The sequence below is a fragment of the Dermatophagoides pteronyssinus genome, unplaced genomic scaffold (assembly GCF_027571235.1).
Source record: "Dermatophagoides pteronyssinus isolate colony J.1.1.1.1 unplaced genomic scaffold, Derpt_VIB-CSIC_2022.12 sq0007, whole genome shotgun sequence".
NCBI classification, from domain to species: Eukaryota; Metazoa; Arthropoda; class Arachnida; order Sarcoptiformes; family Pyroglyphidae; genus Dermatophagoides; species Dermatophagoides pteronyssinus.
Window position 1 is genome coordinate 2,736,104 of NW_027461531.1, and position 22,980 is coordinate 2,759,083.

General features: G+C 32.5%; 5 protein-coding genes across 5 annotated transcripts; 3 read left to right on the plus strand and 2 right to left on the minus strand.

Annotated features, from left to right (window-relative positions):
• Window positions 1-153: 153 nt before the first annotated feature.
• SCOT (Succinyl-CoA:3-ketoacid CoA transferase) lies at window positions 154-1,827 on the plus strand. The gene is made up of 2 exons (XM_027344143.2): window positions 154-1,320; window positions 1,382-1,827. Exons 1-2 carry the CDS (start codon window positions 154-156, stop codon window positions 1,733-1,735), a joined length of 1,521 nt encoding a protein of 506 aa, XP_027199944.1. The 3' UTR covers window positions 1,736-1,827.
• Window positions 1,731-5,755, minus strand: LOC113794023 (uncharacterized). Its single transcript, XM_075820563.1, is given in 8 exon segments — window positions 1,731-2,251; window positions 2,317-3,350; window positions 3,352-3,761; window positions 4,169-4,253; window positions 4,320-5,201; window positions 5,272-5,438; window positions 5,492-5,543; window positions 5,619-5,755. Coding segments are annotated over 8 exon segments (3,066 nt in total). The 5' UTR covers window positions 5,628-5,755; the 3' UTR covers window positions 1,731-1,824.
• Window positions 5,756-5,830: 75 nt separating this feature from the next.
• Mettl4 (Methyltransferase like 4) lies at window positions 5,831-7,973 on the plus strand. Its single transcript, XM_027344132.2, has one exon. It carries the CDS (start codon window positions 6,078-6,080, stop codon window positions 7,635-7,637), a length of 1,560 nt encoding a protein of 519 aa, XP_027199933.2. The 5' UTR covers window positions 5,831-6,077; the 3' UTR covers window positions 7,638-7,973.
• A 3,312-nt stretch (window positions 7,974-11,285) lies between these two features.
• On the plus strand, window positions 11,286-16,363 carry Dp1 (satellite-binding protein 1 Dp1). The gene is given in 10 exon segments (XM_027344249.2): window positions 11,286-11,436; window positions 11,583-12,014; window positions 12,016-13,032; window positions 13,034-13,162; window positions 13,164-13,352; window positions 13,354-13,737; window positions 13,811-14,002; window positions 14,079-15,209; window positions 15,211-15,852; window positions 15,920-16,363. Coding segments are annotated over 9 exon segments (4,200 nt in total). The 5' UTR covers window positions 11,286-11,436; window positions 11,583-11,924; the 3' UTR covers window positions 16,346-16,363.
• On the minus strand, window positions 15,372-22,644 carry Rbcn-3B (WD repeat-containing protein Rbcn-3B). The gene is given in 10 exon segments (XM_027344239.2): window positions 15,372-19,587; window positions 19,644-20,685; window positions 20,743-20,950; window positions 20,952-20,992; window positions 21,053-21,140; window positions 21,247-21,273; window positions 21,436-21,772; window positions 21,832-22,076; window positions 22,141-22,247; window positions 22,316-22,644. Coding segments are annotated over 10 exon segments (4,779 nt in total). The 5' UTR covers window positions 22,490-22,644; the 3' UTR covers window positions 15,372-17,077.
• Window positions 22,645-22,980: the final 336 nt, after the last annotated feature.

A 22,980-nucleotide genomic window follows, 5' to 3' on the forward strand; every position in this document is an offset into this window, starting at 1 on the left:
ACATCGCTCTATTAGTGGTAAAAACTTGAATTAAAATCAAGGACAACGGGGATTTCACTTATAGCCACTGGCGTTTAGATAACTGAACATTTTTTATTCATTCTTGTTTTTAACATTGTATCCAATCATTTTATCTTCTGAATTATAACCAATATGACTGGTCAATTTCGTATATTGTCAATAAAAACATCGATTTTTAAATCGATTTTATTTCGCTCATATTCAAAAAGTCAACCACAAATTTCAAAGATTGTTTCCAATGCTGAAGAAGCTGTCAAAAATATTCCCGATGGTTCACGATTGATGGTCGGTGGTTTTGGTCTATGTGGTATACCGGAAAACAGTATTCGTGCTTTGGCAAAATTGAATAAACAACGATTAACTGTCATATCAAACAATGGTGGCATTGATGATAAAGGTTTAGGACAATTGTTGTTGAATAAACAATTAAAACGTATTATTGGTTCGTATGTGGGTGAAAATCGTGAACTAGAACGACAATATTTGAATGGTGAAGTTGAAATTGAATTCGTACCTCAAGGTACGCTTGCTGAACGAATTCGTGCTCGAGCGGCTGGAATTCCAGCATTTTTCACACCGACCGGTCATAATACACAGATCCATCTTGGTGGTGTTCCAATACGTTATAATTCGGATAAAACGATCGCTGAAACAAGTCGACCAAAAGAGGAACGTATATTTAATGGTAAACCATTCATTATGGAAGAAGCATTGATGGCGGATTATGCATTGGTCAAAGCATGGAAAGCTGATCGGGATGGAAATGTTGTTTTTCGCAAAACGACTGCCAATTTTAATATTCCAATGTGTAAAGCAGCCGATCATTCGATCGTAGAGGTAGAAGAAATTGTTGATGTTGGTGAATTAGATCCGGAACATATCCATGTACCATCGATTTATGTAAAAACAATTTTCAAGGGCGAAAATTTCGAAAAACCAATGGAAAAAATAATATTCCGTGAAGAAGGTGGAATATCAAAACTTGATCCAGTTCGTGAACGAATAGCTCGACGAGCAGTTTTGGAACTTCAAAATGGGATGTATGTTAATCTTGGTATTGGTATGCCCGTTTTGGTGGCAAATTATTTACCCGAACACATGAAAATCACATTCCATAGTGAAAATGGTATTCTAGGAATGGGTCCATATCCATTAAAATCAGAAATTGATCCAGATCTTATAAATGCAGCAAAAGAACCCGTAACAGCTATTCCCGGTACATCGTATACATCATCCGATGAATCGTTTGCCATAATTCGTGGTGGTCATCTTGATGTAACCATGTTGGGTGCAATGCAGGTATGATTATTTTTCATCACAAAAATGTTACAAACAGAAACAATTTTGTTTATGATTTAAGGTTTCACAATATGGTGATCTGGCCAATTGGATGATTCCAGGTAAATTGGTCAAAGGAATGGGTGGTGCTATGGATTTAGTTTCATCACATGTATCCGGAACTCGTGTTGTAGTCACAATGGAACATAATAGTAAAAATGGGGAATCGAAAATTGTGTCCGAATGTTCATTACCATTGACCGGACAGAATTGTGTCGATACTATTATAACGGAAAAAGCTGTATTTCGTGTACATCCAAAAGATGGTTTAACTTTAATCGAAATAGCCGACGATCAAACTGTACAAACAGTGACAGATGCCACTGGTGTAAAATTCAAAATTGCTACTGATCTTAAGCCTATGCAACAAGTTTGAGGAAAAAATATTTTTTTTTTAAAGAAAAAATCAACAAAAATTCGAAACAATACACATTTCAAATACAATAAATAACAGGATTGAGTGAATTACATGATATTTTGTAAAAGTTTTGCATGCGAATTCCATTTAATTTCTACCTTTGATGGTGGCTGTAACCATGGTTCGCCATCAATTTGCATTGGCAAATGTTCATCGAGACATAGTTTAACCTGACTAGCTTGGCCAAGAAATATTGGTTTCGATAGTCCCATCATAACTTGTCCAATATGAAATGTGGATGTTAGCCCAAGAACTTCAACGCGTAAATCATCAAAACGATTCATCTCGCCGACCATTCGAACACCACCACCCCAACTATGAATGTTCAACACGACAATCGATTCTAATTCGGGAAGACGAATTGTTTCGCCATCCAATTCTACACGTATTTTTGTCTGCAAATTTTTACATCTTCGTTCCCATAGATCTTTCGTGCCGAATGTAAAATAGATAAATTTGTTGATGAATGTATTGCTGAAATTGAATATCCAACGAAATAGAATTAAATAAAAGAACTTTTTTCAAAATAATGATAATACCTGAATAGAAAGTTATAAATCTTAGATTTTCTTGTCTGATGAAAATTCAATGCTACTAACGCATCAACACCGATAGAGAAATAATTATACATGAATAAACTTCGATTGCCCAAAGGCATGATTGATCGTGGTATTCGCAGAGATTCAATTAGAAGATTATATGACCGATGATAATAATCAATCTGTTCAATTTCAATTAACCACCGATCTAATTGAATTGAACGAGCACCATAAACATATTGAATGATTTCATCATGATTGATTCTTGCAGCTGAATCAAAAATATCTGACCAACCAAGTACTCGAGCCAAATCATTTCCAGTTCCAAGAGGAAAAATTGCCACCAAAGGTGATGGATTCAATTTTAATTGATGAATAGTGTTCAATACCCAGCCAATAGTACCATCTCCACCAGCAACCAATATTCGAACAGTAATGTTTTCCGGTAACATTCGACACATCTGCAGACTAAGTTCTAATTGATTCGACTTATCACTCAAATCAATCACTTGTAATGGATTAAGAATGGGTAAAAATTTTGATAGAATATTACCGGCATCATTGTTTCCGGATTTTCGATTAGCAATTACAAATAATGGCGACCAATCAGGTTCCTCGCAGGAGAAATCTCGTATCTCATCCAATGCAATGGCTCTACCTTGTGATGTTGTCCATACTCTACGATGAATGATATAATGTGGTGGTATGATCAATCGACGATATCGGCCAAAATCACAGTCAGCTTCGATTCTGTCATTCGAATCGGATTTATGAAAACAATTTTCATGGACTGTTCGTTGACACCAACAACAACGATAATGATATAATGTATGCTCGGCCATTGCTGTGCCAATATTTTCCTTTTCAATTGTTTCATCATCATCTTCACAATATCGATGACAAATGAAACATTTTGAATGTAATGGAATATTTCCATGCACCCAATGATGTTTGAATTGATTCGAAGATTCTTTCGAACGTGATATCGAAACACGTTTACAATGACTAAGTGGTTCAAGTATCAAATTTTTTTCCGGATTTTTTCAGCAGATGAAAATATTTGGATCGAGTTACAAGATCATAGCATTGAAAATCTAAACAAACTCCACAAGAATCACAAAACATTGCATCAACTATAAGCGAACGGCACAGGCAGCAAGTTGCTCGATGTGTAAGACATTGTATAAGACTCCATTGATGAGCACGAATACCGTTCCAGCTGGCTGGTAATACCCGAATCTGTTGTTCTCGTGCATGACGCCAGAATTTAAGTAGTAACCAAACAGTGGTAATAAAACCAGCAATAATAGGAATCTGATAATACCAGATATTGAAATTATCAAATGATAACATATTTAACATAGAATCATAACCAAAATGAATTAAATAATAATGAAAAGAACGATGACGATATGAAATCGATTTTCGTCTAAGTCGATGATTACCTTGACGATTATCACAACAACAAATTTAGATTGGATTATCAATAATGATCGAAGAGAAATAATAATTACTTTGGTTTTTTGAGTTTTTGGAATCGTTGATATCTCCACAATTGGTTAGAATGTGAAATCGATAATGGAATGATGGTATCCAATCATCGAACATGATTATTAATTTTAAAAAATTGTTTACATCATTTCAAAGATGAATTACGAACATTTTTAATGACAACAACAATTATTCACATTGATTTACCTTATGCAATAAGACTGGAATTTTAAAAGAAAAGTTTCCTTAAATGTCAAGAGAAAATATTTCCCGGAAATCAAAAAATTCAAATGCATGAAAATTTCAATTGAATAATTTATTCAATTATTGTTTAGTTTTTTATTAGATTTAAAATCAGCACCGATTGCATCGTTAATATTTTGGAATCCATCTTTTGCTAACATGTATGCTAATTCATATTTAACTTCACGAACAATTGGTGGACCCTATTTTTGAAAAAGATAGAATTTAAAAAAAATCAATGAATATATTTCATTAAAAAAAATTCTTACAAAATAAACCATCGATGTATAAAGTTGTACCATAGATGCACCTGCTTTGATTTTTTCATAAGCATCTAATCCACTTTCAATACCGCCAACACCAATGATTGGTATTTGTCCATTTGTCAATCGATACATTTTTCGAATCATTTCGGTAGACAATTGTCGCAATGGTGGACCACTAAGTCCTCCTTCTTCTTTTATAAGTTTTCTTGGACTTTTTAAATCAGAAGGTCTTGAAATGGTTGTATTCGATATAATCATACCATCAATTTGGCCATGTGTTTTAGTTTCATTCGAATATTTGAGCATAATTTTTCCAATATCATTTATCTGTTCTTCATTTAAATCGGGTGAAAATTTCACTAATAATGGTTTTCGTAACTGATTTTTCTGTTCCAATTCTTTTTTTACACGAAGTACTCGATCCATTAATTTGTTCAATTGATCTTTGCCTTCTAAATTCCTTAGGTTAGGTGTGTTAGGACTGGAAATATTTATGACAAAATATTTAATTTCTTTTTTATCATGGAATCTTTTCAGTCCGGTGATATAATCTTGTATTTTGTCTTCTGTCAATTTATTAGCACCAAGATTTAATCCGACAATAATATTTTTTTTATTTATAATCGATTCTTGTCGTGATAAATTTTTTTCCATTTGATCATGACCATAGTTATTAAATCCATAACGATTGATAACAGCACGATCAAGAGGAAGACGAAAAATTCGTGGAAATAGATTTCCTTTTTGTGGTTCGGGTGTTATAGTTCCAATCTCAAGAAATCCAAAACCAAATCCGGATATTTGACCGATAGCTTCACCATTTTTGTCAAAGCCGGCTGCCAATCCAACAGGATTATCGAATTCAATATCCCATAGTTTTGTTTTCTATGAAAAACAAAAAAGTAAAAAAAAATCTCATTTCGAAAGTTAGTGGTGAGTGATTATGATCACCTACCAAATATGGTTTAATTTCCTTATCTTCGCTTAATCGTGGTACTAATCCTAAACGGGCAGCTGTAATAGCAACAATGTGTGCCTTTTCAGCATCCGGATACATTAGATGAAATATAGGTATAACATGACGGCTCCATAATCGATAATCACCATTATACAAATTATATCCTATGAAAAAACATTCATTATCAATGAATTTGTATTCGATTCGAAAAACTGACCATAAAAACAAACGGTTGCTCCTACACCGACTGTTATCAATGATTTTAATTTCTAAAAATAATTAATGATAAACCAATTATTATTTATTCCATAAAGTTTGAAAAGTGTCAAAAAAAACTAACTAACCCTTGACATTTTAATATCAATGATTCGAACATTTGATAATGAGATTTGATCTTTTGATGGGTCACATGTGGTATCGTATTATATGGACAGTTCATTGTTTATAAAAAAAAGTCCCAAAAAAAACATTGATCCTTTTTTGTCTGCCATCTTATCGTGCATGCACACACACACAAACAAACAATATTGCCCGCACTCATCAAATAAATTATGGCTCGTGTTCGACGTTTTTGAGTTCAAGATGTCGCTCATTTTTTTTTAATTTTTCAGCATCTTTAATTTTATAAAATAAAATATTATCATCAAACGAAAAACTGTTCCATCATCATTATCATCATCATCAAATCATTGGCAAAAATGAAATGGAATTGTTCCATAATTTGAGCATTGTTATTTGATTTTCGTTACTTCTATGTTTTTGATTCTGAAAAAATCTTCCAACCGCCGACAGGACAACAAAATATGCTCAATGTTCAACAATTACCACCAACAACGCCGCGTGCGGCACAACAGTTACAAAATTTGATTGATTTTGAACAAAATGATTCCGGTTATATTGGTCTATTCTTACGTCATCGGCAGAATTTTGATTGGTTCGATAATGATTTTAATCGACAAATTCATTATGAACTTAATTCAAAATTATTTGCCATAAATGAGCCATATCTAATGAAAACCGAACGTGATTCATTGATGAAGCTGAAAAAGATGAATGAAGAATCAGCTAACATGGTTGATGATAAGAAAAAATCCAATGGAACTTTAAGAAAAAGGAAAAAAAATTTGGATAAAAAATTAGCTCTTTTGGATGGTAATTTTGGATCAACTGAAGAAAAAATAATGGCTACCAATTTGATTGAAAAATATTTGATTATAAACGACGAAAGTGACGGAGGCTGTAATGGTGGGAAAAAGAATGCAAAGAAAACATTGCTTAAATCGATAAATCTAAAAGAAATGAATTCCAATCTTGAAGCTCAATCATTTGTCGATTCATTATTTTGCAATCGTTTTGAATCACTCAATTATCGAACGAAATTACTTTGTAATCCATTCTCCAAAACAATCAAAGCTAAATTCGGTCTATCGAACTTTTTAATTCCACCAAGATGTTCATTTGCCGGTATAGATGTTATCGATGGTGTTAAAATGTTGACCCGTTATCTAAAACGAACTTCGATCGATATGACCAGCTCATCAAAATCATTAATTTGTACAAGAAATCCATTCATATTCATCATGGATCCAGCATGGGATAATAATAAATCTGTAAAAAGAAAACGTACATATGAAACAGTTAGTCTTGATTATATGCGACGTCTTTGTAAAGAATCAAGAATTCTACTGGATCTAATTGACAGTCTACGGCAATCATGTCCAACACAAAAAATGTTGAAAAAACCTTCATCAACATCGATTGTTTGTGCGATTTGGACAACAAATCTGGACAAAGATTTTGTCATTGATGAAATGTTACCATCATTAAATTTACGATTATCACATGTTCTCAAATGGCATAAAGTGACAAAAATTGGTCTTCCAGTCAAAGTGCATGGTGGACAAGAATATCTTATATTGGCAACAAAATCATCAAAAAACAATAATGATGATCAGATATCATCGAAGAATAATAATAATAATATTGATAATCATAAAAACGGTATAATTGTATCGATACCATCGGCAATACATTCACATAAACCAAGTATAATGCCAATCATTCATCGTTTGTTTGATTTTAATCATAATGATTTTGGTGATATTCATCCTGATCTAACATTACATTGTTCTATGTCTAAATGTTCGAATGTGGAAACGGCAGCTGCAGCTGCAGCTACTGCCATCAAAAATGATGATAATGATTTAAATAATCATTATTGGCTTGTTGCTAATGAATTTATCAATTATCTATGTGGTATTGAATTATTTGCCCGTTATTTACAGACTGGCTTCCATTCAATTGGTTATGAATGTATTAAATTACAGAATGAAAAATTATTCGGACACAATGATGATTGTTGATTTGAATCATAAATTTTGTTTGTATGGTGCCTATATATGATGTATTTCATTCATATATTAATTATACGTTTGATTTATTTTGAATAAAAATTTTTTTTTTTTGAATTTTGAATTTTTCGTAACGTCTTATTTGTATGGGCAAAAAAAAAATTATTTGTATCACGATGAGTTTTTTTTTGGGAAAGAATTTTTTTCCAGGCCAAGTTGGAACCCAGCCAGCCAGCCACACAGACAAACATAAAAATCGAATCATATGGTCGTGATGTAATTTTTTAAACAAAAAATAAATTATTACAAAGATAATATCTTAAAAAGATTCATGATTATTGTGATCAATTATTATTATAAGTAAAAAATAATCAATTGTTTTATCTTTAAACCGGATATCATCAATATCACACAACCAAACAATAAACAGTCTTTGTGCCTACCATACAATTCATCATATTCGATGACATTTGGTAATTTTTTTGTTTTGTTTTGTTTCTATTTTCAAAAAAAAAAACAATGACATTAATTCGAAATTTTTTTTCCAGATACTTCCAATTTATATGAATTATATTGTGATTGCCAAAATGCCAAAATCAAATTTGATTATCCAACTAATCGAATAAATTTTATTTAAAAAAAATAATATCATTGGTTGATATGGTGAGAAATAGAAATCCAGTTTAATCGACAAGTTCTATAGATAGACAACTTCTTTCTTCTTTTTTTCGATTCAATTCGTAAATGAAAAAAGAAAAAGAAAAATATTTTGAATACCATCAATGCATTCAACTTGAATGGTTACCTTGATTTTTTCTGTTCTTTTTTATTATTATTATTTGAATAAAACTTTTAAACTGAACAGACAACATTAAAACCAGCCTGAATGGGTGATAAAGAAGAACACTAAGTGGTTATATAAACCGGTAGCAACAAAAAAAAAAAATAACTTTTCGTGACAATTGCAAACGAATATTTTTTTTTTTGCTGTCGACAAAAAGTTAATAAACCTCCTTTCAACTTTCACCTTGCCGGTTGAACTAGTCTGGCTGTCAAATGAATTACTCTTCGAATGATTAATCCAGCAGCAACAAGCCATGAAAAAAAATGGCAAAACATTACATACACTAATCTGAAATGAATATGAATTCTTAGATACATTTTTCTATGCATAGAAAAATAAAAAAATCCACATCAACCAACTAAATAAGAGCAACAACAACAAAAAATCGAAAACAAGAACATCGAACGAATCAACTTTTTTTTCATTCTTCCATCTAATGTCAATTTTAAAAGAAAAAAACATCGATTCATTTAGTTCGATCATTCAAACACCTAATCTAACCATTGAATCCAGAGCACTAAATTAAGATAGTGGGCTAAATGTTACCATCATCATCTCTTTTTTTTATTGCTATCTTTTAAAATTTTTTTTTCTGATTATCATCGACATATCAGCATAACAACAACACACACACAAACACACATAACTTCAACACAATTTAACGTCACCGTTAAAATAATTGATAAAAAAAAGACACTAAATTCAAGTTTGCATCGCCGTTTTAAAAGAATTTCTATAAAACAAAATCATCATTATCCTCATCATCATCATCACCAGTCGTCTTCAAATATCCAAAACATATGTATGTATGTATTTTTCGTATTGTTTTGTTTGATGCTACTACCTCGAGCAACGACGATTATCATCATCAACAAGACACATCATAACATCCACACCACTCTATCGACTGGTAACCAATAACATACAGCAGACACTTGTAGCCAAATTCATTTAAAAAACATTGATTGTCTCTGATACATTTTGAAAAAAAAAGACAAGTTTGAATAAAAAGAAAAAAAAACAGAGATAGAGAGATATATTAGTGATAGAGTCAACTTCGCACAGAAAAAAAAACTAGATCCTCATCATCATCATCATCATCGGCAACAGATATACAAGCAAACCGAACCAAACTATCCTCTAACAAACAAATACCATTTCGATAAAAAAAAATATATCCTCTTTTTTTCTCTCTTAACGCATCATAGTTATCGTCATCATCATCATCGTTCGCCGCCATACCATCATCATTCATATATTCCACGTCGAAAGGTATGTTTAATAATAAATAATCATCGTCATCACCATCATAGTGTGGTCCGTTTTATTTTTCAATCCTTGCTTGCTTGCGTGTGTGTGTGTGTTATGTTAAATGTTTTTTAAAAAAACAATTGATTAACCAATTGTTTTTCTTCTTTTTTTTTTTTAAATTCTTTAAAAAACCGACAGCAATAACGACGTATATTCAATGTTTTAGCTAATTGAATTTTTTATTTTCTTCAAATCAAATTTATTTTTTCCCGTTATTGAACGATCCCAAATAAAAAAACGATTCAAACTGGCCGAAAAACGATTGCATTTTTTCAGTGGAAAGCTTTTACGGATTTACAAACAGTACGGTAAGTTGAAATGTTTGTTTGTTTTTTCAACATCATTATTCTTGATCTAAGAATTAGAATTTGTTATTCTGTAAAGTTTTTCCTCTGATAATTTCAAAAAAAAAAAAAAAATTCAAATTCATTCATTTAATTGCCAACGTGTCATTCGGATTTTTCTATTTATTATTATCTCCCAAAATGCATTTTAAACAATTTGCTTAGATTGCGGAATTTACTTTTCCTTATTTTATGTCCAATATAATATATCGATAAAAGCATTTAATTGCTGAAATCATCATTGATTTTTTTTTGTTGGTTTGATGATAATAAAATGCTTGATTAATATGTTGTCAATGTAACAAGTAGTCATCATCTAAATATATCAAATCAACCATTTTTTTCTTATTTCCATAAATCGACAATATCTTTGTCGAACCTTGTCGAATTCAAATTATTATCAAAAATAAAGGTCATGTTTAAATATAATAGGTTAATTATTATTTTATATTTTATTTGTATTTATCATTGTTTATTTGTTTTTTATGTTAAGTGGTTGATCAGTTTTGTTTTAATTGATCTAATATCTTATTTTTTTAAAAAAAAAACCTCTCAAAGGATGCAATTAGGGAGGGGGTGGTTATTTGTTGCATACACACACGCCATTCATAAAAAATTGTCAGTTTTTTTTTAAAAATATTCTGTATCATTATCGCAAAATGTCCGCAACAAGTGCATTCGTTTTGTATTATTATTTTAATGTCGAATTTAAAAATTATCCAAAAGATTTTAAAAAAAATGATAGTAAAAAAAACATTAAAAAAATTGTTAGCAGTAGCAGCGGCGCGACGTGTATTGCAATGATGATGAGTACAAGTGTGATTTTTTTTTTTTTTGAAGTCGCGATCCACGTTGTGTATTTATTTGTATGTGTGTTTTTTTTCATACCACTGCCACGAAAGCAACAAATGTGTGTGTGTGTGTGGTGAATATCTCCCAAAAAATGGGTATTATTATTTTTTTTCTATTGGAAAATCAAAATTTATCCAACAATCATATGAAATTCGGCAAATTAATGAAGGATCATCATCGACAAGATTTTCAAAAAAAAATGAGATTTATGGTTATCAATAGATAATTTTTTTACAGTTAAAAAAAAATCATTTTGTTTGTTTGTGTGTGTGTGTGCGTTTTTAATCGACTCACTTTTATTGTTGAAAATGATGATGATGATGATTTGTGATGATATTTGGCCATCGAAATGTTTACAAGTTGGCAATTATCATTATTAATTTTTTCAAAAATAAATTAAAAATTATTTTGGGAAATGCACAAAGTGACCAGCGGCTTTTTTTTCACTCTCGATCATCAGGTTCGATATGGTTTTTTTCCCAACTGTTAATATATTCGATTTTTTGTTTCTTGTAAACAAAAACAATTTTATTTCATTCAACAATTGTTTTAAATTTTATTTATTTTAATTTTATTTAAATTTTTCTTTTCTTTTTATTCATACAGATTTCGTACTGTAAACAATTGGCCCGACTACTGGAAACCCCTTTTTGAATGAATATTATTATGATTTTCTGAACCTGATTTTTATCTCTTGAAATAATTTTGGTCTTTTTTTTTCTTTTGCCTATTATTATTATTTATATAAATAATTTACAAACGAGTGAAAAAAAATATTCACAAGTTTTTTTTCAATTGGAGAAAAAACAAAACAAAAACATCAAAATCGATTGAATTCTCATTTTATCTTGAAGATATTCTTTCTTTTTATAAATTTCAAAAACTTGGATTTTGCTTTTCTACATACACTGTTTTTTTTGCAAATTTTATTTTAAAATCAAAAAAAAAATGGCTGAAATGGATGGAACTGAAATTGTTAATGAAAATATACAATTGAATGGTGGTAGTAGTGGTGATTCGACATCAACATCAACGCCTAAATGAACATACAATAAATGGCCTTAATGATGATGTTATTGATTCATCATGTTCTACATCAGATAATATGATGGATGCAAACATGTCAACAACCACATCAAGCAGTAAAAAACAATCAGCGCCAAATTATGATGACATATTTCCCGCTTTGCCAATGGGAGGTGGTCCACCAGCTGGACAATTTCCTATAACATCTTCATCACCAATGATGATGCATCCATCCAATTCCGCTGTAAATCACTGCCAGTATCAAGGAAGACCGAAAATACGATCAACTACTGCTAATCGTGTTTATCATGTTTTACCTGAAGAGCTTCGTTATCGTGATTCGAGTCGTCGTCATGAAGAACTATCAAGAATTTGTGCCGATATTATGAATAAAACACGAACAGAAATTCAAATCACCCATTCAAAAGATGGTACACTTACGTTTTTGTTATCGGGCAAACAAGAAGCTATCGATATGGCACAACGAATGTTGGCTAGTGAATTTATGGCACAAACAATTCATAATCTACCAATACCGAAAGAACATCATCGATTGATATTTGGAAAAGCAGGCAAAAAATTGATGGATTTAGAACAGGCTACGCAAACAAAAATTCAGATACCTAAACAAGATGAAAAATCCGATGTGATTCGGATAACTGGTACCCGTGAAGCAATCGATAAAGCTGTGCATGAAATAAAATCCATTTCAAATGATGCATACTCTCGTTCAATCGAACGTATTAATGTGCCTAAAATTTATCAACCATTTATTTATGGTCCATTCGGACGAATAGTTGAACAAATTCAGAAAGAAACGGGTGCCAAGGTCAACATACCTCCACCATCAACGGACAAAGATGAAATTACCATAACCGGTGAACGAAACAATGTTCTTGCTGCATTGGAACGAGTCAAGACGATTTATGAGGAAAAACTGCGTCGTTGTCAAACGGTATCGATTGAGGTGAAAAAATCACAACATAAATATATTGTTGGTCCGAAAAGAAATACATTGAATGAAATTCTTTGAACAAACCGGTGTTTCCGTTGAAATGCCTCCATTAGATTCACCAGTCGAAATTATTGTTCTTCGTGGTGAACCTGAAAAATTAGCCAATGCATTGGCTGTACTTTACCAGAAAGCCCATTCAGAAACTGGAAGAAGAAATAATTGTACCGGGTTGGATTCATCGACACATTCTTGGACCGAAAGGAGCTAAATTTCAAGAGCTATCACTGGAATTTCCAAAAGTTTATGTTAGTTTTGAAACCGAAGAAAATCGAATCAAATTGAATGGCCCTATTGCTGACGTACAAAAAGCAGCTCAACTTTTACAGCAACGTGCAAAAGGAAATTGAATCTCAGTATGCTGTAGCCGAAATCAAAGTTTCCGATCCGAATCATATCAAATTTATTGTCGGTAAAAATGGTGCAACACTTCGACAGATTCGCGAAGAAACAAAAGCAACTATACAAGTTATAGGCAATGATTCATCTTCGAATGAAAATTCAAAAAATTCAAATAATAAAAGTGCAAATACCGGCAATCAATTTGTTCGTATCGAAGGTTCAATAGAATCGGTTGCAAAAGCTAAACATGAATTGGAAACTTTGCTACGAAAATTAGAAAATGAAGTTACCTATGAATTGGTTATTGAACGACGATTCTATGGACAAATTATTGGTTCGAAAGGTGAAAAAATTCGAGATATTCGAGCAAAATTCAATCAGGTTTGTATGATGATAATGATAACCGAATGACTAAATGTAATGACATTATCGATCTATTGATTTTTAAATAAAGGTTACTATCAATTTTCCCGAACAAAATGGCCACAGTGAAAAAGTTATAATTCGTGGTGCCAAACAAGATGCTGAACCATGTTATAAATATTTATCCAAATTGAATCAAGAACTTCTTATTAATAATTATCGTCTTGAAGTGCCTATTCTCAAACAATCCTTACAATTTCAAGGGAAAGATTCAATCAAAAAGGTAATTAATTTTGTTATACTATATAAATTAATAAAATAATAATCAACACATTTTCTACTCTCTGTGTATTGGATAGATTCGTGAAGATCTTGGCGTTCGAATGGATGTGCAAAATGATGGCGACTTGATTGTGATCACTGGGCCTAAAGATAAAGTGGAAAAAGCTCATGAACGAATTCAAGCCCTTCAGAATAGCCTTTCAGATATGAGTCAAGCAGACATTATAATTCCAAGTAAAATCCATAATCATATTCTTGGATCCAAAGGCCGTAATATTCGAAACATAATGAATGAATGTGGAGATGTTATCATAACATTCCCATCGGAAAACTCTAGTTCGGATCGTGTTACGATTCGTGGTTCAAAAGATGCCGTACAAAAAGCGAAACAATTATTAATCGATATGTCAAATGATTTCCAGACAAACAATTATAAGGAAGAGTTAAAAGTTCGTGTTGAACATCATCGTTATTTGATTGGCAAAAATGGCTCTAATATCAATAAAATTCGTGAACAAACTCATGTACGATTACAATTTTCTTCCGATACTAATAACAATAGTAACAGTCCAATAAATGATTCTGATCGTGTGGTGATCATCGGAAAGAAAGAAGATGTTCTCAAAGCGCGAGCCATGCTTGAAGCTAAAATCAAAGAATTGGAAAAAATAGCCGAGCTTGAAATGCATGTTGATCCAAAATATCATCATCTATTTTTGTCCAGGCGAGCAGCTCTTTGCAAACAACTTTACGATGAATTTGGTGGTGTTGATGTTAGTTGTCCATCACAATCGGACAAGAGCAATGATTGTATCACTTTGAAAGGCCCGAAAGAATGTCTGGAAGCTGTTCGACAACGAATTTTGGAAATCATTTCCGATTTTGATGCTCAAGAAACGATTGAAGTAGAAATTGACGCCCAACATCATCGACATATACGACATCGAATCCATTCACTTCAACAGGAGCATGATGTTCGAATTAAATTTCCACTTCGTTCTAACCGATCGGATAATAGTAACAGCAATGATGGTGAAGAAGATTTGGCGGATAATAAAGCCAATATTGTTACCATAACTGGCCGTCGTGAAAACTGTGAAAAAGCTAAACAAGAATTATTGACATTAGTACCTGTTTCGATTGAGGTTAGCATTCCTTTTGAATTCCATCGTTTCATCATTGGCCAAAAAGGTGTTGAAGTGCGTGATCTTGATGGACAAATTTAATGTGAATATTCGTGTTCCACCACCGGCAGAAAAATCGGATATCATTATTGTCACTGGAAATCGAACAAATGTTGAAAATGCCCGAAAAGCACTGCAAGAAAGATTGATAAAGTTGGAAGAAGAAAAGGCCGATAGAGAAGCTCGTAGCTATCAGGTTACCGTACAAGTTGATCCAATTTATCATCCAAAAATTATTGGCAAACGTGGTGCTGTCATTACATCGATTCGTAAAAAATTTGATGTTCAGATTCAAGTACCGGAAGCAAATAGAAATAATAATAATCAGAATAATGATAATCAAGAACAACAATCATCGCATGTAAATGATACAATAACGATCATTGGTTATAAAGAGAATGCTGAGAAAGCTAAAGAAAAAATACTGGAATTGATTCAAGAGCTAAAAGATATGGTCACTGAAGAGTTGGAGATCGATAGTAGAATACATTCACGGTTGATTGGAACGCGTGGAAAAACTATCAAAAGTATAATGAGTCAATTCAAAGTGGATATCCGATTTCCTAAAGTGCAAAATGGTGAAGATCCAAATGTGGTGACCATTAGCGGAGCCTCAAACAATGTTGAAGAATGTAAACAACATTTATTAGAATTGGCCAATAATTACGTAAGTTTTTAATTTCATTTATTCTTTTTTTTTATTAAGTTTAATTATAATTATGTTTTTGTGTTAGCTTGATGACATTGATGACCAATATCAATTACCTGCTGATCATGAATTTCGATTAAATTTCGAAGATCTATCTACATCTGGTGTTGTGAAAGAATCGAACAAAGGATTTGTTGTACGCGGTGCTCCATGGGAAAAAAAGACTGTTCGTGGTGGTGGTGGTGATAATAAAAATGAACAATCACCTGGATCACGTCAAAAATTCAGTGGTGGCCATGGTGTTGATACATCAAGTGCTCAAGATTTTCCTGCATTTGGAGGCACAAATAATGATTCGTCTAACAACGCATCAAAAATGATTAACAACGATACCATGGAGAATAGTGATAATTCACCTATGAATGGTGATGTTACTTTGGTAGGCGAAAAAAATGGTGATACAATAACTAGCAATGAGCAACCTATTGTTTGGGGTCCTAAACGAAATTGAATTCGAAAAAAAAATAAACGACAATGCCAATCCACAACAAATTAATAATCAGCCAATAATAAAATAAATCAGCCGTTACATGTTTCCATCGATCGATGACCAGACCGACCGGAATACAACAAAAAACATCAAACAACCCGAGCCACAGCAATAATAAATTTATTTTTTCAGATATATTTCTTATATAATAATTTTATAGTTTTATATTTACCTATATATTTTTCATTTATTTGATGCTAAATGATGATTTTGAATGAATTATTATACAACTGCATTACAAAATAAATAATGTGGTGTTTTTTCATTTTAATAATACTGATAATGATGATGTTATTAACGGAAAAAGTGTAAGCAACGACACAACAAGCAGTGATGAGAAAAAAAATGAAATCTTTTTTTAAAACAAAAAAGTCAAGATAATCAATGTCTTTGAGCCCTAGGATTCTGAACTATGTCCTATATATTGATCAAACAATTGGTTCGCCTAATAACAATAGATGGTTTTTAACTATAAATTTTTCAAATTTAACAAATGTGTGTCATCAGAATGTAACTTTATCAGAATTTTATATGGCAACACCGATGAAACACTTATTTATTAACTCACTGAAAAAAAACAAAACAAAAATGGAATCAAACAGACAAAACAAAATAAAATAGAAAACAAACGAAAAATAATAAAATATTCGACTTTTTTCACTGCAGTATTGATGTGAAAAACCAGTGGATTGATTAGATGCAAAAACGATGTTCTTTACCATCGGCAAATAATAATATGACTAATTTACTAGATACCCAGACTAATTTAGCCGATTTTAATGGTCCTAATGATCTGACAGGTTCGGACATTGGTGGACATGATAATGATTTTACACATCTAGTTTGGGCATTTCCAAGGCCAAATAAACCGACGGCCTGTGTAAGCCAGAATGAAATCTTATTCTCTGTACAACAATAAGATGATAGATATTTTCCATCGGGTGAAAATGCACAACAAGTGATCAATCCATTATGTGCTTGTATTAATTGTGATTTTCCCGTTTTCAATTCATAAATGGCCAGATTTCCGGTTTTTGAACCAACAGCAACACGTTTAGATGACAAACAATAGGTAACATTTTGAAATCGAGTTAAAGCGGGAAACATTTCACCCAAACCCTTATTTTTGAGGGCATTTTGATCCAATGAATAAAGAACAATATCAGTTGTTTCAATGATTAGATCATAAACATCTTTTTCATGTTCTTTGATTAGCAATTCAAGATTTCGTAGAATTTCAGGACGCGAACGATACAATACGGTTTGATGTGGAATAATATTCAATGATGCTTGCTGTTGTTGTTGTAATGTATTATAACGGGTTACTTCTTTGGCCAATGTCGTTATGAATGCTGCCGGTCTAGCTTCGGCAATCATTTGAAGAGCACAACGTGCTGTACGTGCTGAATCAGCGGCCGGTGTTAATGGTAGGCCAAATTTAAGACTTGGAACCATCGATTGTTCTGTGTCGGTACTACAACAGAACTCTAACAATGCAAGCAATATTTTCGATACATCAAGATATGGTTCCCATACGACAAAACCACGACCAATCAAATCAATAGAAGCCCTACGTAATGATGTATGATAGGGTAAGGAATTCGATGGCGGTGCTAACAAAAGATATGATAATGCTTTGCTTGTCTTTCGGGCTAAGTTATAATTCCCGCCACCACCGAATCCATCAATAATTGAACGTCGACGGACCTGTTGCGGTGGTTGAAGATCATTGGGATTCAAACGATTTGTTGTGTTAATTGTTGTTTTGTTTGATTCGATTTCACTTCCATAAACCGAGCCAATAACACCCATCAAAACAATAGCAGTAGCTTGTCTGCGACGACCTTCCGAACCAGATGTACTGAATTTAATTGTGCCCGAGTGAGCTGGTGTTCGAATATCATCACCATCATCATCATCATCGTCGTCTCCATCATCACCATCTTCACCATCAGAATATTCATGCAATTGATGATGATTATTAGCGTTGTTAGACATATGATGATGATAAGTATCCGATGAAGGAGTCGTCGGAGTGGTAGCATGAGCATTATAATGAGCTTGAATATTATGCGAAACGGTAGAGTTGGCGTTCGTTGTGATATTATTATGAACCGAATTGGATGACATGTGAGAATCGGATAATCTATCATCGTAATTGGGTAAATAAAGTGACCATTTTTCCACGATCAATCGACGACCTTTTGATCCTATTGATTTCAGTTCGGATAGAAGTAAATCTTGAGCAGCTTGACGAATTTCAATACAACGATCTTGCCAACGTTTGGCAAGTAAATCAACTAATGGTCGTTTTAGAAAAGGTGATTTAATAAGATCGGGCAACATAACACAATGTAATGCTCCAATCAATTGCCATGCATCATGAATTTGCTGCTGTCGAACTTTAATATCGTTTTCATTTTCCACAATAGATGGCTCTTTGATTGGAGTATTACCACTTCCGGGAGTAGAGCTATTTTGTCGACTTAATTTTCGAATCAAACGTCGTCGATTAGATTCAAATTTTGATGATGAAAACGAAGCATTCGCCATTATCATGAATGTATTCGCTAGTGAAATGACTGATAAAAGATGATTAGTGGTTATAGATGCGGATAACTCCCAATGAAAACGTGCCGTAAATTGTCGTGCCATTTCTTCGCAAATTTGTAATTCTACCGGCAAGGTTGATGCAATTTTCACACTTTTAGCTCGAACCAAAGGTTGGTTAGTTCGCTGCTGAGATGCCATTGAAGTTTTCGATGTTGTTAAAACATCATTTTCTTTTGATTTTTCTGCCAAGTGATTCAAATACGTCGGTAATAGTAATGACATGTGACCACCTTTCGAAATCATTCCGAAACAAACGGGTCTTAATGGCCTTAAAAGACCAAGTTTCGATTCACAAACTTTATCCAGATCTGAATCCAATCCCCATGCATAAAGTAATGACAAAAGTAATCGAGCTATCTCCATAGGCATATGATCATCACTGCTATATAGATTATTTAATTTATTTGGAGGATCTGATCGACGGGATTGATCGCTACCATCACCACCGGACGCTGTGGATGCGGAAGAATTTTTGCGATAAAAACCAACGCTTATATCGCCAGAAACATTTTTGAAACCAACAGATTCGGCTTTTGCCTGGATTTTCTGCGCAGCATTTTCAGCTGTATCTTTCATTTTAGCTAATAAACCTGTTAATTTACAATTTAGATTCTATTCATTTGAATTTCATTAGTGTTTCTATTACCCGAAAGTTTATTCGATTCAGTTGAACAGGCCAGTTCAGAAAAACGTTTATATTCAATATTCGATGTTAATCCAGTAGATTCCATCGTATTAGGTGATAATAAATCATATTCTTCACTTAATAATTGAACAATCAATGCTTCAACATCGAAGAATAATATATGACTCTCCTGATCTTTCGGGTTCGTACGCAATCCTTGTATCAGCAATGGATTTGTTCGTGATCGAATGGAAGCATCGATTATATCTTGTCGCTGTTTCTGTAGATGTTCACTTATATTATGTAGGCCACGAACGGCTGCTTGTCTTATGGCGGCCAGATTTCGGTGTCGTAGTCCGCGAAATAAATGTACAGCAGGATTGACAAACCGATCACCCACCGTATTCATTGAAGCTCCATCACAAGCGTTCAGTACTTCTTCGGCGGACATTCCATGAAGAACACGATCCAAATGACCAGTTTCCATTTGCCATAGATAAACCGATCCATCTATACAACCAACAACGAGAAAATCATCACTAGCACGCCATTTTATCGTTGTTATTGGAAATAAATGACGACTTGCAAGCATTAGGCAACGACGTTCTTTCAAAGATAATAATGCTACCGAATGATCGGATGCAACCGAACATACGCAATTCAATACACGTGGATTACAATCTTTAGGCGGTGCAAATAGTTGAGTAATTTCACCTGCATGAACTGGGAAACGATGTAACAAGGAACCATTGAAAATATCCCATAAACAGACGGAAAAATCTACACCACCAGAAACAAGATGAGCAGCCTCATAACGTTCTTCAAGATGATGCGGATATAATAGCGTATTGACACGACCTGAATGGCCACAAAGAACTTGATGATGAGGCCAATCCTCATAGGCCAAATGACGTCCAAGTAACAATTGTAACATAATAGTTTGATTACCCGATACAATTATAATTGAACCATCTTCACGACCACAAACTAAACGACCCAAAGTAGGTATGTAAACTGATGCCGTTATTTTATAGCTATTCGGATGATCATCGATTTTTTTCAACTAAATTTTATTTAAAAATTAAACCATTTAGTTCAGAAACATAATCCAAATACATACCAAAGTATCAATGACACCGCAAGGTAAATCTTTTAGTTCTTTCCATGCAGCCGTTAGTGAATGGGAAACATTTGGTTCAATTTCTGGAATGTTGTCCTGTAATGAATCAACCAAGTAATCATTCAACTTCCAGATTGAGACTCGACCATGAGAATCACCACATAGCACAATTTTTGAAATGTCTGAAGACTCATCATTCATTTTTCTCAGAAAAGTTATAAAAGGCGATGGCAGGTGGACAAAGTAATCGCTAATATTCAAGAAAAAAAAAGAATATAACCAAGGTCTAAAGAATTCATTCAAGACTAACTTCATTATTTTTCATCATCAATGTTGCATATAAAATAGGTTGATTGGTCATATTAAGATTATGGAATTCACTGTTGCCAGGCACACAACTATAGTTTATGTGATTTACAAACAAAAAAAAAGAAACATCGTCAGAATAGTTAATTAAATTTTCATTATAGACATAGAAAACATTAGATGGTAAAATACATTTACCTCTTTACAGCTTTGCCTTTTAGTTTACTGTATCATTATTTTAAGGAGAAGATTAAGGAAAGCGCGTGTTAAAACAATACAAAAGGAAAAATGTTTTGATATCGACAATGGATAAAAATGATAGGATTGTTAATTAAGTAAACAAAAGGAAAATTCAAACAGAATTATTAAATCAAACAATTGGCTTACTTTACGGGTAATTTATAAAGAAATGATTTTCCCATATCATTCCATATGATGACACGATCAGTGGAAAGAAATTGGCCACCTAGCCATCGTTCACCACGATTGTTTTTCATCATACATAATTGGGCAAAATCTCCAACATCATAGATTTGCCAATATTTTGGTGAAATGATTAATAATGTTCGCTGATTATAAACACAACATGTTAGTTGTGTTGCATTAGCACAACGAATTGGTTTTGATTCATTCTCATAAATCGGTTCTAAAGATCGTTTTTCATGACCACTTAATGTCCATACTTTCATTATACCGGCAATGGAAAGACCGATAATTACATCATCTAAACACGAGATGTATGAAAAAATATGAAAAATAGGAAAAAAATTTCTAAAAATAAACCTTGAGTTTTAGGCGAACGAAGTACATGGATAGCAGAAATCCAATCAGGATTTAATTTTGAATTCAATGTAAACAATGTTTCCAATGTTAAACCATCAATAATAAATATTTCAGAATAATATCCATTGCAAAAAAATCGAACTTCATCATCATTCATCACATATGTCTGAATGTTTGTATGAATATATTGATGTTTTACCGTTTCAATACATCGTGAATCGGAAAGATCCCATAATGACATTTCACTATTGAAAAATAATTGTACATTCAAATAATGATTTGAATTGTTCGATTCACACACAAACATACCCAGATTCTGATGAGCTAACAAAATGCATAATATCATTTTGTTGTTTTCCATTAGCTAAACATAAAACTGCTAATGAATGTCCGAATAATAGACTTCGAGGTGTCAACTAAAACACAAAAAATTTATTCAATCAATTTATTCGATATTTTTGTTAGAGAGAAAAAAATCATTTACCGAATCATTTTCATATGAATAATCCCAGATACAAATCTGTCCATCATTACAGCCAGTAATGATTGTATGATAATCTTCGGTCATAATAATAGTCGAAACACAATGTGTGGGCGATTTTGATCCCCATAATGTTATCGGAACAATTAATTGACTCGATAAATTCGATACAGTCATCTTGATGATCAATTGATTTAATCGATTCACATTGATTAAAGATGAATGATCAAATTAATTGAAAATAAGCTGAAAAATTTAATTTGTAAACAATTTGAATCATAATAATAATGATTGGTGATAAAATAATGATATCAACATCGCAATAATCAACAAACAATATTTATCAAAATTTTCAATATAAATCTGACAGACACAATTGCAGCTGACAGATCGTAATGAGCAATATTTTATTTTTTTTTGCGAAACGCCCATCGGCGCCAATAGATGACGCCAAAATTATAAGGTCAAATGTTCAGAATATTTTATATGGCCATATTTTGACGCGGGCGCAATTCATTCCGTTATTTTGGAAAAAAAATCAAAATCATGATCTAATTTTTTGGATTTAAATGAATTGTTTCATAAAATATACAACTCTTTCAAATTCTAAATTCTCAATATTAATTGATTCGTTGAATTTTTCTGAATCTTTGAAAAAAAAATTATTA